Source organism: Corythoichthys intestinalis, chromosome 17 (genome assembly GCF_030265065.1).
Source record: "Corythoichthys intestinalis isolate RoL2023-P3 chromosome 17, ASM3026506v1, whole genome shotgun sequence".
Taxonomy (NCBI): Eukaryota; Metazoa; Chordata; class Actinopteri; order Syngnathiformes; family Syngnathidae; genus Corythoichthys; species Corythoichthys intestinalis.
Window position 1 is genome coordinate 4,740,697 of NC_080411.1, and position 17,161 is coordinate 4,757,857.

General features: G+C 38.4%; 1 protein-coding gene across 7 annotated transcripts in view; it reads right to left on the minus strand.

Annotated features, from left to right (window-relative positions):
- Positions 1-2,647: 2,647 nt before the first annotated feature.
- The window catches only part of ntng2b (netrin g2b), a 178,187-nt gene continuing 163,673 nt past the window's right edge, over positions 2,648-17,161 (minus strand). For 5 of the 7 annotated variants that reach the window (XM_057818225.1, XM_057818223.1, XM_057818221.1 and 2 more), the window contains 2 exons: positions 15,265-15,399; positions 2,648-4,893 (listed from right to left, as the gene is read on the minus strand). In XM_057818225.1, the coding sequence (XP_057674208.1) occupies positions 4,670-4,893; positions 15,265-15,399 (359 nt within the window). In that variant the 3' untranslated portion in view covers positions 2,648-4,669. The remainder of the gene's footprint in view (positions 4,894-15,264; positions 15,400-17,161) is intronic. The other 2 variants (XM_057818228.1, XM_057818226.1) reach the window with 1 other exon arrangement.

Sequence of the window (17,161 nt, forward strand, 5' to 3'; positions counted from 1 at the left end):
TGGCAAAGAAAAAATGCCACATGGCCAATTGGTTCTCGTTGTCTCTCGTTCCTTAAGGCAAAACAACTGCTTTCGTTCACTGGCGTCGCTAAAATCGACCATAACTGAAGAAGTTACCAAGTGTTGCTTTAATCGCGATAATGTTTGACAGATGTATCAAATACATCAATTTATCCCAATTTTTCAACAGATGAATCCCTCAAATTCACAGATGAATCACCAAATGATTTGACGGATTGATTTTCACCGCCAATTATCATATTTCAACGCCAATGACGGCGAAGAATGTCCAATCCACTTCTTCTATTCTTAAATAAAGGGATGAAAATCTATGTTTTGGGAGAATTAATTGCAAAAAATCTTTTGACAGATGAATCACAATTTTTCAACAATTCAAAAATCCATCGTTAACGATCCAACCCAAATAAATTGGCTGTCCGTCAATGGCAGCCATGGACTTGATGTATGTATCAATGTGATGAAAAAAGGAGAAGAAGAGATAAGGCAAATAACAGTCATTTACTACCGTACTTCCACGTTTATATAATAAAATGCTCGTTCTGATTGTCACCAACTTTTTTTTTACTCTCCATCGTTTATTTGTAACCTGAAAGGAAAAATAATTTCTACAAAAAATATTCAAATAATGCCATATATTATTCATTCTGGCTCTGGTTGACACTTTCCCTTTTCCATATACTGTGCGAAGATTAAATCTGGCTAAAGTGTGGCGGCAATCACTCATTCCCATAGCAACCGTAATACTGTGACTAAATCTATCTGCCGTTACCCGTTGGCTATGATATAATATAATATATGTAGAATCTCAGCGAACTGGTAAGTGGGCACGTTAGATACATGGACTTAAGATATGGTCAGAACAGAAAATGCAGCGGAAATAGTACAAGTCTGTGTTGTTGTTGTTTTTTTCTCATTTTTTGAGGACAAGAAATCAAAGTGGAGCTGAGGCCTCATAAAAAACAAACAAACAAAAAAATGTCCTCGTGTTGACAGCCATTCCATTTTCAAGTGAATCCATGGTGATTTAGGTGATTCTGCTTTTTTTTTTTTTGGTTTGATGCACATTGCTCCTGCTCAGGAATAAAGGGAACAGTGGTTGGTATGATTATATATAATATATATAATTTTTTTTTTTAAACCTGCATCCTTTCCACATTTTTTTTTTGTAACATTTTTGTCCATCTGGCACCTGAGCACACATTTGTCAGTCCTGTGTGTTTGTGTGTCCTTGTGAGCGTAGGTGAGATTTAGTGAGCGCTGCGAACGCACGCGCAATTACGTGAAAATCGCCTCCAAAAAGTTGGGGATACTCAGAGGTGGGTGGAAATATCAGGGGAAGCTGAAAACGCACTAAATTCAGTTTGTTTGACATGTTGGAAACCAGTTTAATACCACTAGGGGGCTAAAAGAGCAACAGTTTGGTCGTTCTAATTTGCCATATATGCTACAAATATAGGCCTTTATACCATTTTTGGTAATTTTTCATATTTTAGAACAGGTGTCGGCAACTTTTAACTCCCAAAAAGCCTTTTTTACCCAGTTTCCACACATTAAACCAACACTCGAAGCCTCACGCACGTATTATCATTTGAAATTATTGTATCAGCTCATCTGCAAATATATACATACCATAATTTTCGGACTATAAGCCGCTAATTTTTCCCCTCATTTTGAATACTGCGGTTTATAGTCCAGTGTTTGTATTTGTTGATTTAATAGGGTTGATAGGTAACACTTCCTTTGATAGCGGTGTCATAAACCTGTCATAAGACCATCATAATGATGACATGACATTATCATGGGCATTAATGACATTATGAATTATGTCACTAACTCCAGTTATGTCCAGCTCGGGTGTTTACATCCATTTAAAATTGAGATAATTTGCCGGATGACAAGAAACGACATCTGTCACAAGCATTTAGAAATGCTCATGGCAGTGTCATGTCATCATTATGACGGTCTTATGACAGGCTTATAGCGCCACTGTCAAATAAAGTGTTACCAAATGATTAGCAATTAATGAAACAACTGAAACAGCAATTGAAGAAATCATTAGCACAGAAAATGAATTTCTGAATCTGTAACGCTGCAATGCATGTTTGGAGGCATGTTGGACGACAACAGTGTTGACTGTCTCTCCCAAGGGAGCAGTGATGGCCAAATGAAGCTTCTAGAAGCAATGAAGCTTTGCAACCAATTGGTTCATAGCTTCACGGTGGTTCATTTGGTCTTATGAAAGTCGTATGATGCCGCTGACTTATAGACCAGTGCGGCTTATTTGTTGATTTATTTGGGTTAATAAGTAACACATGCCCCCTAGCATGAATTGCAGCACACAAATTCAGTTACTGGTCCAGTTGTTTCATTAATTGCTAATTATGTAATTTACTAACATTTATTTGACAGCAGCATCATAAGACTGTCATAAAACCGTCATGATTATGACATGACTCTATCATGGACATTACTGAATGCTTATAACAGATGTCATTAAGTGTCATCCGACAAATTATGTTACTAACTCCATTCATGTACAGCTCGAATGTTTACATCGATTCAAAAGTGAGATAATTTGCCAGATGACAAAAAATGACATCTGTCACAAGCATTTAGTAATGCTCATGGCAGTGTCATGTCATCATTATGACGGTCTTATGACAGGCTTATAGCGCCACTGTCAAATAAAGTGTTACCAAATGATTAGCAATTAATGAAACAACTGGAACAGCAATTGAAGAAATCATTAGCACAGAAAATGAATTTTGATTGCTAGTTACATCTGTAACGCTGCAATGCATGTTAGGAGGCATGTTGGACGACAACAGTGTTAACAGCAGGTGGCAGCAGAGGTAGACTGTGTCCCCCAAGGGAGCAGAGATAGCCAAACAAAGCTTCTTGAAGCAATGAAGCTTTTTTCAGCCAATTGGTTCAAAGCTTCATGGTGGTTTGTTTGGTTTTATGATTCTGCTGTCAAATATACTGTTACCAGTAAATATCTTTTGGTGTAAATATCGCATATTACAGTGAGGACACCTGGGGCTTATAGTCCAGTGCGGCTTATCTGTGAACAAATACCATTTTCGTGGCAAATTTAAAAATAAGTGCTCAGGTTTTACACTATTATTCACTGAACTAGTGCTGCAACAATAAATCGATTAACTCCAGTAATTCTATTAGGAAAAAAAGCTTCGAATCAAATTTTGCTGCTTTGAGTATTCGTTTGATTAGAGTGGCGTTGTAAAGTTTTTCGTTTGAGCTATTTTTTTTATATGCATTCGTATTTTATAAGTATGTTTAGTTGTTTTTTTTGTTGAAAAATATGTTTGAACCATTTGTTCTGAGCATTGTTTAAAAAAAAACAAAAAAAAAACAAAAACATTTTATAGCATTTAAGCTAGCAGACTATTGCTTTGCAGGTTAGCCAATTCTTCTCTTGTTGTACTTAGATCCTCATTTATGTTTTTTAATACCGTTTGAGGTAGTTCAGGTATTTTACTTTATTTTTAAATGAAAGTGCAATTCTGCAAAGTTTGAAGAAACACTCCGGAATTTTATTTTGTATTCTTATTTAATGCTCTTTTGAAAGTGCAATCTTAGCAAGCCTTTGTTTTACATCTCGTAAAATTGATCCTGCAACGCATTAAATGTTCCTAATTCTAGATTTACTAGTTGATTAATCGACGACTGAAATAATCAATAATTGCAGTCCTACACAGAACGCTCACGCAGGTCATCGATTCACCAACTATGTTAAGTCACGGTTGCGCTCAATAAATGTCCCAACAAGTCTTTGCGCCTGAGAATGGGACAAAGAATTGTGAAGGAATATTCATTTATTTAAATGTAAATTTGAAGGAGGGAAAAATGAAAACGGTTAACTCCTGAACTGCCACTGACAGCAATAGACATGCAATCCATTTGAACTGGTTTGGTCCAAAGTGATCGGATATCTATCGCCATCAACTGGTGTTTTTAATATATATGTATTTTTTTACTAACTACCACGGCACATACTCTGTGAATACTATATCTTAATGTTTGGTTTAGTGACAGTTTAGTGTTGTCAAAGACGAGGCATTTTAATTTGACACCTTCACGTTTGTGCACTACGAATCATGAAATAGTGATTATGGCAATAGCAAGTGATTTCATGAAAAATGAGTTTAAGAATCACAGGCTACCAATAGATAAGTTGCATCTAATTGTTTAAGTTACTTTTAATTAGGGAGTGTGACGATATATTGCCAAAATGATTGCAAATTAAATATTGTCATAAATTCCTTCTCTAATCACTGTTTTGATGAAAAAATACACTTCACCGAACTCTACAGGGCTAATATTTCTTAAATCGACAATGGAACGACCACTAGATGCCCCTGTACCAGCAAATGTGATAAATCACCATATAACACCAATATATGGTGCATAAACAAAACAAACCTAAAGCTTTCCCCATAGACTTAATTATCCAAATTTAAAAGATGGTAAATACAGTTTATGTAAATTTCCACAAGGTCAAATTAAATTCCCCTGTAAAGATCATAGTGCCTTTTAGGTTCACCCTGAAATTCTACCCTGAAGTGAAACATCCCCAACTTTTTAGAAGTAGTGCGTAGACGCTCCCCAGTTTTGTGCGTGCAGTGGGTCAGTGGTGCGGCAGCGTGGCCAACAGGCGGGTCAGCAGAGTGCAAAGCAGTAGGGTGGCAGCGGAGGGGCACCACGCAGTGGCACCGTTGCAGTCCTTTCCCGCTTCGCAGCGCGACTGTTGGCACAACACCCCCTTAAAGTCGGGGGCACAGGCGCACTTCTGGTTCTGGTAACACGTCCCACCGTTCTGGCACAGGAGCATCTCCTCGTCGCAAACGTTGGCTGCCAAAGACAAAAATATTCAAAATATCACTTGGCAGAAGACGACAGAATTGATCAAGATACTTTGGCCAATTAGCACAACAGATACATCTGTACATACTGTGGTATAAAAAAGTATCTTAACCTTTTGAAATATCTCACATTTCTCAAAAAATCACCAACAAATGTGATCTGATCTTTGTCAAAAACACACAGATGAAAAAAACGTGTCTGCTTTGACTAAAACCACCCAAACATTTATAGGTTTTCATATTTTTACGAGGATGGTATAAAAACAATGACAGAAGGGGGGGAAATAGGTAAGTGAACCATCACATTTAGTATTTTGTATTTTGTGTTTTAAGGGCGCAATGGACGCTTGGGGTAATGACGTAGATTGTCACTCTCACTCCACAAACACTACCGGGTTACTGCAATTCCTTCTACGCGGCGAGACGTCCAACACAATGCGCTCATCGGTTAAGAGCGGCGAGTCCTTACTATTTGTGATTTTGAGTCTTTTATTAACTTTTTATTGCCTCAAAATACTTTTACGGAAATGGTTGGAGAGGTTTATATTACACCCTAATGGATAATGTGTACAGTGGTATGAAAAAGTACAGTGCCTTGCAAAAGTATTCGGCCCCCTTGAATCTTGCAACCTTTCGCCACATTTCAGGCTTCAAACATAAAGATATGAAATTTAATTTTTTTGTCAAGAATCAACAACAAGTGGGACACAATCGTGAAGTGGAACAACATTTATTGGATAATTTAAACTTTTTTAACAAATAAAAAACTGAAAAGTGGGGCGTGCAATATTATTTGGCCCCTTTACTTTCAGTGCAGCAAACTCACTCCAGAAGTTCAGTGACGATCTCTGAATGATCCAATGTTGTCCTAAATGACCGATGATGATAAATAGAATCCACCTGTGTGTAATCAAGTCTCCGTATAAATGCACCTGCTCTGTGAGAGTCTCACGGTTCTGTTTAAAGTGCAGAGAGCATGATGAAAACCAAGGAACACACCAGGCAGGTCCGAGATACTGTTGTGGAGAAGTTTAAAGCCGGATTTGGATACAAAAAGATTTCCCAAGCTTTAAACATCTCAAGGAGCACTGTGCAAGCCATCATATTGAAATGGAAGGAGCATCAGACCACAGCAAATCTACCAAGACCCGGCCGTCCTTCCAAACTTTTTCTCAAACAAGGAGGAAACTGATCAGAGATGCAGCCAAGAGGCCCATGATCACTCTGGATGAACTGCTGAGATCTACAGCTGAGGTGGGAGGGTCTGTCCATAGGACAACAATCAGTCATACACTGCACAAATCTGGCCTTTATGGAAGAGTGGTAAGAATAAAGCCATTTCTCAAAGATATCCATAAAAAGTCTCGTTTAAAGTTTGCCACAAGCCACCTGGGAGACACACCAAACATGTGGAAGAAGGTGCTCTGGTCAGATGAAACCAAAATTGAACTTTTTGGCCACAATGCAAAACGATATTTTTGGCGTAAAAGCAACACAGCTCATCACCCTGAACACACCATCCCCACTGTCAAACATGGTCGTGGCAACATCATGGTTTGGGCCTGCTTGCCTGGTTAAAATTGACGGGAAGATGGATGCAGCCAAATACAGGAACATTCTGGAAGAAAACCTGTTGGTATCTGCACAAGACCTGAGACTGGGACGGAGATTTATCTTCCAACAGGATTTTGATCCAAAACATAAAGCCAAATCTACAATGGAATGGTTCAAAAATAAACGTATCCAGGTGTTGGAATGGCCACGTCAAAGTCCAGACCTGAATCCAATCGAGAATCTGTGGAAAGAGCTGAAGACTGCTGTTCACAAACACTCTCCATCCAACCTCACTGAGCTCGAGCTGTTTTGCAAGGAAGAATGGGCAAGAATGTCAGTCTCTCGATGTGCAAAACTGATAGAAACATACCCCAAGCGACTTGCAGCTGTAATTGGAGCAAAAGGTGGCGCTACAAAGTATTAACGCAAGGGGGCCAAATAATATTGCACGCCCCACTTTTCAATTTGTTAAAAAAGTTGAAATTATCCAATACATTTTGTTCCACTTCACGATTGTGTCCCACTTGTTGTTGATTCTTGACAAAAAATTAAAATTTGATATCTTTATGTTTGAAGCCTGAAATGTGGCGAAAGGTTGCAAGGTTCAAGGGGGCCGAATACTTTTGCAAGGCACTGTATCTGAATCTTTTGGAATTTCTCACATTTCTGCATAAACTCACCATCAAATGTGATCTGATCTTTGTCAAAATCACACAGATGAAAATACAGTATCTGCTTTAACTAAAACCACCCAAACATTTATAGGTTTTCATATTTTAATGAGGATAGCATGCAAACAGTGACACAAGGGGGAAAAATAGTAAGTGAACCATCTGCCTAAGGAGACTTAAAGAGCAATTAAAACCAATTTTTACCAAACATTTTAAGTCTGGTGTGTGCCCAATCACTGATGAGTGATTTAAAGCTGCCCTGCCCACTATAAAACACACACCTGGGAAGAATTGTCTTGATGAGAAGCATTGTTTGATGTGCTTCATTGCTTGGTCTGAAGACCTTGTTGATTTCTATAAAGCTGGAAAAGAATACAAAGCCGTCTCTAAAAGTCTGGATGTTCATCAATCAACAGTCAGAGAAGTTGTCTACAAATGGAGAGAGTTTGGCACTTGTGCTTCTCTCCCAAGGAGTGGCCGTCCACCAAAGATGACGCCAAGAGTTCAGTGCAGAATACTCGGAGAGGTAAAAAAAGAACCCTAGAGTGTCTGCTAAAGACTTACAGAAATCTGTGGAACAGTCCACAATCTATGTGGACACATCAACTATATGTAAAACTATGGCCAAGAATGGTGTTTATGGAAGGACTCCACTGCTGTCTAAAACCAACATCGCTGCTTGTTTAATGTTCGCAAAAAAGCACTTGGACACTCCACAAAAGTTGATGGAAACAAAGTTGAATTGTTTGGGAGTTACACACAACGTCATGTGTGGAGGAAAAATGGAACAGCTCACCAACATCAACACCTCATCCCCACTGTGAAGCATGGTGGAAGGAGCATCATGATTTAGGGGCTGTTTTACTGCCTCAGAGCCTGGACAACTTGCAATCATTAATGGAGGAATGAATTCAAAGGTTTTTCAGGATGTTTAGCAGAAAAACCTGAGGCCATCTGTATATTGAAGCTAAAAAGAGGATGGATGCTGCAACAAGACAATGATCCAAAACACAGAGGTAGATCAACTTCAGAATGGTTTCAGAGGAACAAAATACATGTTCTGGAGTGGCCAAGTCAAAATTCAGACTTGAACCCCATTGAGATGCTGTGGCATGACCTAAAGACAGTGATTCATGCCAGACATCCCAGGAATCCGACTGAACTACAGCAGTTTTGTAGAGAACAACGGGCCAAGATTAGTACTGATCGATGTGCCGGACTGATGTGTAGCTACAGGAAGCATCTGGTTGAAGTTAAAGCTGCCAAATAAACGCTATATGCAATTTTTTGGGGCTTTTAACCAAGAACCGAGACTGTTTTACGTCCATATCTATAAAGAATTTGGGGATTTAAGCATTTATCCACAAGAATTTTCAATGAAAAAAGCTCTTTGTGATTCCACTCGGGCAGCTTTGACGGCCTCGCCAACAATGCAGGCCCCCTATTTATCGGCCCCGGGCCCCGTCAATACATTATGAAGTCTATGTAGTAACATATTTTAGTAAAACAGAACCATCGTGGCTGATTAGAGCTTACAAGTCTTTAAGTCCAAGGTTCCCTTTAATGGAAAAAATGGTACAGGACTGTTTTCCTGTGGTGTTTTTGTCTCATCAATCTTGTCTACAAGTTTAGAAATTATGTCATAGATGCTTAAACGACAAAAAATGTAAATTTATGTTTGTGTAAAGAAATGACGGTGGTGGGGGAAAAATATTCCAGTAAAAATAAATGTGAGAATTCAGGGCAGAGGTAAAAAAAAAAAAAAAAACATGGGGTGGTGAAAATAGAAGATAAATTCCCCTGCCTTTGCCTCAGGGACAATAGGCAACACCTGCATGTTCTTTTTTTGTCTCTAGAACACATTTACCCTTTTTCCCCCATCTACCAGTGTGTTAACGCTGCTATATGATGAAGAAAATTGCTATTTCTTTCTCTCTTCCCAGGACAAGCAATAAGTTTAAAAATGTTTTTTTTGTGTGTGTCAAAAAGGGCATTTTATATAACTGCAGGAAAATAATATTTCATATTTTATACTTAATTGTACATTATTTTGTCAAATAATTTAATTTGATAGAATTACAGTGCTGGCCTAAAGTATTGGCACCCCTGCAATTTTGTCAGATAATGCTCAATTGCTTCCAAAAAAAGATTGCAATTACATATGCTTTGGTATTAATACAGTATATTCGTCCGAGATGTATTCATTTTTTTCTTAAAGCATTGCCAAAATGTATATGATTGAGAAAAAATATCGGGAATGATTGGAATTGAATCAGGAGCAAAAAAAAGCAATCGGATTGGGAAATCTTGGGAGTCTTTAGTTTTGGCTTAAAGTAGGGCTATCAAATTTATCGCTGGTAAGGGCGGTAATTAATTTTTAAAAAATTAATCACGTTAAAATATTTAACGCAAGTAACGCATGTGCTGCACGACCCACTCACGCATTGTCGCGTCCAATTTATAATGGTGCCGTTTTACCCATATATGGAGCTAAGAGGCAGCGTAAAATGAGTAGAGTGAATTTTGGCAGCCTTTGGAGCCTTTTTTTAAATTGGCTAAAGCCTTACAATCCCTCTCTCAACAATTACAAATGTCGTGGGTAGCAAAGTGGGGAAGAAAGGTAGTGGTTGATCTTTTTCTTAACGCCCTATGTTATTTCCAAACGCTGAGAAGATATATCAATTGGTGCCACTACGCACAGTCATGGTTGCACTTCCCATTATGCATTTGGGCAGAACAGTTAAATGGCTACAGTATCATTTACTGAAAGCTCAACAAATACACTAGATGGCAATATTTAGTCACAATATACAAAGTCACATTTATCCTTTAAGAATTACAAGTCTTTCTATCTGTGGATCCCTCTCACAGAAAGAATGTTAATAATGTAAATGCCATCTTGAGGATTTATTGTCATAATAAACAAATACAGTACTTATGTACTGTATGTTGAATGTATATATTCGTCCGAGTTTTATTCATTTTTTTCTTAATGCATTGCCAAAATGTATGTGATCGGGAAAAATTATCAGGAATGATTGGAATTGAATCGGGAGACAAAAAAAGCATCGGCTCGGGAAATATCGGGATCGGCAGATACTCGAACTAAAACGATCGGGATCGGATCGGGAGCAAAAAAACATGATCGGAACAACCCTAGTGCCAATACCTTTGGCCAGCAGTGTAGCTGCATTTATACGCCACTATCAAGGCAAAAAAAAAAAAGTTTAACAAAAGTGGCCTTACTTCCTTGGCACCGGTTAGCCACAGGTTGGCGGCACAGCACTACTTTAATCTACCAGACCTCTGCAAATTTCACACATTCAAAACGGTTGCCGCCGGAATCTTGAGAGGAAAGCCATTGTGTGTAATGGGGTTAAGGTGTGACAGCGCCATCAATTTAGCCGGCAGCTGACGCGGCTAATGAGCTACATGATCTATTCCCCTCGGGGCCGGACAAAGCAGGCGCATTGTGGCGCTCTCGCCCGACCTTTTGCGTGGGGCTCAAAGGTCCCGGAAGGATGCGGCGGCAGTGCTGACATTTTTATTAGACGCACAAAAGCCACCCGCCTCCCTAAGAAGTATCACTTCATCATTGAGCGTTTGTTTGCACACACTATAAACATGTTATGAATGCCTGGCAAAGGTGGTAGACGTATGCTTGTAAATTCGATGTTATCTGCCATTGACGGCGATAGGCGTCCAAGCAATTGTAACTGGCCGTTCCCTGTTAATTGTTTTTTCATTAATCAAAGAATTTGTTAGTTTAGCAAATATTTTTGTGATTAATAGATGAATCCTACCAAGAACTTTTAAAATAATTATTATTTTCTATAGGAGTTAATGAATGAATAATGGCACCGAACTGCGCTCATTGGCAGTCAAATAAAAATGAATCTTGTTGAATCATGTTGCGATTTATTGAGGAATTTGATACAAGAATCGGTCTGTTTTCGCGATTAGAATTCGGTCGATTTAACTGTCAAATTATTTTAAGATGAATTCATCTATGCAGGGCCAGCGCTAGCTATTTTGGTGCCCTAGGCATAAATGCTTTGTGGTGCCCCCCCCAGCCCCCCATCCACCCCCCCAACGATAGAAAAAACAATCATCAGCGGGCATCATCGCTGCTTTTTCCTCTTCCTTTTTTCCGCCCCCGACTCTTGTTGTCTTTTCGATGACATTTCCTTTCAAGAATAAACTTCTGCCAAATTTGCGACTGAAGCATAATGGAGCGAACCACTAGGGAATTGGGGGGGGCAACCAAAGGGAGACTGACGAGAGGGCCGCACAGGAGATTCTTTTTTGTGTAAATAATGAGCCTATGTTACTTACAGTGGGGAGAACAAGTATTTGATACACTGCCAATGGGAAACCCATTGGCAGTGTATCAAATACTTGTTCTCCCCACTGTATATTTGTATTACTTGCATTTATCAGGCTTTACAAAGTTTTATTTTAAATACTATATATTGTTGTGTTACAATTACTATTTTTTAGGATTTTTTACAAACTTGATTTTTTTTGGGTGCCCCTTCAGGCAGTTGGTGCCCTACGCGCAGTGCGTGTTATGCGTATGCGGAGCGCCGTGTCTGCATCTATGAATTAAAAAAAACGTCAATGGCACTGAAACGTGATCACTGGCAGTCAATTATAGAGTTTTTTCTCGAATAACGTTGCGATTTATTGAGCAATTTGATGTACAAATCGGTCTGTTTTTGCAATTAGTTGATGAATTTGCTAGATTCATATGTCAAATTAGTTTGTGATTCATCCACGCATTCAAATGCCATCAGTTGCGCTGAAACATGATCATTTTATTGATTAATCAGTCTTTTTTTGCAAATAGTTGGAGTTCAGTTTTAGATCTATCGGTTTAACCTAAAACTGACAGTGCAGAAAATACACAAGCAAATAAATTGCTCATAATTCATTCATGGTTTTGTTCGTAAATGTCATAAAATCAGCAAAGATGCAGATTTGTTGTGTGTTTTTAAAGTAAAAACTGCCATTTTCAAATTTCATGTCTTTATTAAGCACAAAGATAGTCTACTTTCATGGAGTTTTGACAGAAAATAATTTCATATATTGATAGAGGCTGAAATTTTGTGCATTTGGAAAATTTTAAGTTTTAACAAAGACTTCACTATCTAAGTTGACGGGACATAGGGCTCGGGGGCGATCCGTAGGGGGCCTATTTTCAAAAACGTACAATTTTTTCACAACCAAAGCCGCTATCGACCTAAAACCAAAACAGGCACCTTCCTTAGGCATATATGAGTCTCCATGAGCAGCGACATAAAAAATTTCAAAGTTGTTCCCTGATGAAATCCCAATTTTATTATTATTTTTTTTTAAAAATACACAAATATAACAAAACTTAAAATTGCTCTAATATTCTCAAATTTTACACTAGATGCTAAAAAAATCATAAATGTAGTCACCTATATTTTTTAGGATCAATAGCAATTTTCAACATGTCATATTGGTTTTTGCTCAAAATAGCAACTTAATTATTTTTAAAATTTAGTTCAAGTTTTCAACAGCTAATAAATCGCTCCATTTACACATCAGAAACTTAATACTTCCATGCAGAATCATCTTAATTTTACTCAACAAAAGCAAAGGGAGCATTTTTCTATATACAATCACAACTTATTTAGGTTGAATTCCGCTATTGTGTAGAGATACAAAATCCAACATGGCGGCCGTCACAAAACAAAGCTTTTTAAGTAGAAAATTCTTACAAATAAATACATAAATTGTGGAAATTATATAGATATGAACGTAAAACAGTCTAGATTATGGTTAAAAGCAAAAAAAAAAAAAAAAAAAAAAAAAAAAAAAGGCACTTATCATTCATTTTACATAAATATTTCAATCCAAAGTTAACGTATTGTTTAATCCAACATGGTGGCCGTCACGGAGCAAAGAGCTTTTTACGTTGAAAATAAACGCTCACATCACGGAATTTCTATAGGTGCGAAAGTAAAACAGTCTAGATTCTTTGTTAAAAGCAAAAAATGGCATTTATTATTCATTTTACGTAAATATTTCAATCTAAAGTTAGGCTAATTTTTCACTTTCTTTTCATCGTATTCACAATGTTTCATTTTGAATGCATGGCGCGAAAAATAATCATTAACTTGAATCCTCGACCAAATCACTCTTGCGACACTCCTGCCTGCTTGTATGCAGTAAAACCTTTGTCCTATTTCCACCTATATCCGGCGTTAGAACGCATCATGTTTATCACAGTGAATAGTGAAAGCCACCTCAAAGCTTTATGGGTGAGCCCCTTACGGGAAAGTGTGGCGCAAAGTCTGTGGGTGTTAGGTTTTGTGTTGGTTTTCTCCTAGTGTGACTTGTCCCTGTGATTGCCCGTTGATTTCACCTGTTGTGCCTCCTAGTGTATCCTCCAACCTGCATCCTCCTGTGCTCACCTGTTCCTCGTTGTGTCGTTACTCCTTGTCTCTGTGTGTGTGTGTGTGTGTGTGTATATATAAGCTCCCAGTTTCTTTTCACTCCTTGTTGCGTCATTGTCAATGTCTATGTCAACGTTACTTTCAAGTCCTGTCCAAGCCCTCGTGTACCCGTCCCTCCGTTTAAGTAAGTTTTGGTTTGAACTAGGGCTGCAGCTATCGAATATTTTAGTAATCGAGTAATCGACTGAAAATTCTATCGATTAATCGAGTAATCGGATAAAACAAATATATTTTTAGAAAACAAGACATTTCATCTAATCTTGAACCATTTTCAGTTTATTTTCGATGTATATTGTTGAAAACAGCCAACAATTGCATCTCAGATGTAACTAAAATAATAAAAAAAGAATAATTCACTGCTTTCACTCAAAAAAAACTTCATATATACCTAAAAATGCCGTTACGGTTGATAACACACATCACTTAAAAGTTTTTTCCCACGTGTTTCAATTGAATTTCTATTTGTGTCAAGCCATTTTTAAGTTGTAGTTAAGTTTTAAGTTAGTCTAAACTGTAAGTCCTGATAGGATTTTGAGTTTTTGCAGTGTTCAAATTAAATGTATGATACAGGCTGTATTGGAGCACATTAGGGACGAGTGCTACTTGGTGTTTTATCCAGCAATGACTACTGAGCTAAAATTGATAGTTAGCATGATTAAGTTTTTATTTTACACCCTCATCACTCCACAATGCTATGTTATGTTAAGGCCTGTATGTAAGACACGTTAGCCATGCATGGACAGTGGTCATAATTAATTGAAACCTAGCCCTCCGCAGGGCTAACGTTACATGAGCTAGTAGCGACAGTAACGTTAATCTTATTTATTTGCGCTTAGCGCTCTACTGCTTTAAGATGGCGGCTGTTTACTAACGCTGCCCAGACGCGGCCGAGTCTGTCATTTCGCATCTAGTTCAACATACATGTGATCTCTATAAGACGCATCAGATGCTACCTGTACCAACGTAGCATCGTGCGGGCTAGTATTTAGCAAAGTCGGCGTCGTTTGTGGCGGCTATCGGCTGCAGTAAGTTTTTTTTTTTTTTTGCTTCTTCCTCTACGCACGTGACAGCGCGTTGTCCCGCATTAAAAGTAGTCCGAGCAAAACGTGATGCTTAGAGCTGTCAAAATAACCGATTACTCGAGGTGAATAAAATTACTCGGATCAGTTTTTTAACTCGAGTTACTCGAGTTGCTTGAGTACTCGTTTCAGCTCTAGTTTGAACATTGCCTTTGTGATCCCCAGTCCTTTTGGTTGCACTTTGTGCTTTTGGTTAGTAGTTATTAAAACTGTTTTGAGTTCCCCGCCACCTGCCTTGCTGCTTTTTGTTTCCCTGCGATTGGGTCCACACCACCTGCCTGCCCGCGTTTTCCTGACAGTGGGAGTTGTCTTGTCAACTGGTGGTGGAGTCTGGTTTTATGTACAAAGTTTTTAAATCATTCATTAATCATGTAAATGATGCTCTTCTCGACATAATTCTCATTTTATTTAGTAGCTTTTGCTCCACTAGCAGAAGTTTCTGATGCTTCAACATAGGTCAGTAATCTCAAAAATGTGTTTTTCCTTGAAAATTAGCACATTAAAAATATTGTCCAACCATGTAAGATACAGTATATTTGTTATTTGTACTTGTTATTGCTGGGGCACTCACGGTAACAGCCTTGTTTCCAGTAGTAGCCCGGCAGACACTCGTCACACTTGGCTCCGGTGGCGCCGTCTTTGCACTGGCAGAAGCCTGTGCCATTGCAACGGTCGTGGACTGAACCCATCTGGTTGCAGTTACACTCTGACAGAGAAAGAGAGAAAATTGTGTCTTCACATAGTGGCCTTTATTTGTATTCAGGACAGGGTGAAGCATGCGTGCCCTTTTCAAACAAAGTCATTGTTCCCGTATCACGACGAGCAATCTGGACACCGTGTTACCGTCCAAGTCAGGACTTGACCTAAGATGACCGATTTTCGGCTTTGGCATGCGAGCAACAATTTGTGATGTGAGTGCTGTATGGAGGCACTGAACTCAACTCACTTCGAGAAACTAGACCAAAAACATGTTTTATTTTGGTAATTTGTAACAGATTAAAAGCGTAATATGTAAGATTTGCACTTCAGTTATTCATTAAATGACCCTAATATTTCAATAGACATTAAAGAAACATGTTTTTGGAACTAGTTCTAACATGGTTATCCATGGTTTAGCTGAGATTTTCCCATTGTAAAAGTCGATTGTCATTCCTGAAAAGGTAAAAGTATGTGTGCTTGCGTGTACTTATACTACAAGTACATGTGCTGGCGTGTACTTGTTCTAAAAGGACGTGTACTTGCACGTACATAAGTGTACTTGTAGATGTACGGATAAGATAATTATCTGGGTCTTTGAAAAAAGACCCAGATAATGTTATTGTTTTTTTTTTTGAATGGGATTTCTTCGGCACGCCGCGCAGCCCGAACCACTTCACCGATCGGTACCGTTCAAGTATCGGCACGTCCGGAATTTTTGCGCGACGCAGGGAATTTTTCAAACGGCTCTGAAAAAATTTCCGTTGCGCCGCAAACGGCAATTTTCCCAGAAAAAAGTTTCAAAACGTATCCAGTCCTACAATTTTTGACCAAATCACACAATTTGGGCATCAAAAATTCCGGGATAGTGAGGGGCATAAAAGTTGTATACAGAATTTTGAAAAAATGTAAGGTCCCCTGGAAATTTGCCAAAAACTTGCCCATTCATTCTGAATGGGAAACAAAAAAAAAGTTTCAAAATGTATGTAGTCCTTCAATTTTTGCCCAAATCACACAATTTGGGCATAAAAAATTCTGGGACGGTCAGAGGCATAAAAGTTGGATACAGAGTTTGAATAAAATTTACAGTTCCCCGGAAATTTGCCAAAGAGTTGCCCATTCATTTTTAATGGGAAATGTCCCATTCACTTTCAATGGGATTTCCAACAGAATTTACATTGCATTATTGCGACTGACGGCCATGTATGTCAAATCTATTGACGCTAATGTAGTTGGATTCCATTGACGCATCCGTAAGTCGATACCATTGACGTCCCAAATTTTTCCCATTCATTTTCAAAGGCAAAAAAAAAAAAAAAACAATTTCCCCAGATCAACAGGAAATGACCAGATATCGATACGACGTGTCCCACAAACGTCCAAATTTTTTCCCATTCATTTTCAATGGCAAAAAAAAAATTGTCCCCAAATCAACAGGAAGTGACCTGATATTGTCCCTGAAATGTCTCCAAGCCAACCTGGGCGGGGTTAAGAGCTGTATCACCACAGAGCAAAGACCCAGAGTAATTTCTCCAGAAATTGCAGTTTCTAGTTATTAAATGGTTATTAAATATTCGCTTTTACCAATGAATGGTCACAATATAGTATTGATTGCTATAATACAATGTTCCATGATTGATTGCAGTAAAAAGACATTTTAGTGATTAATAACTATAGACATGTTTAGTTCTTGATAAAACTGTATTGTCATGCTGACCGGTTTAAACCGGCCCTAGGCTCCACAGGTCAACTTCGAGGACAAGCCACAGACA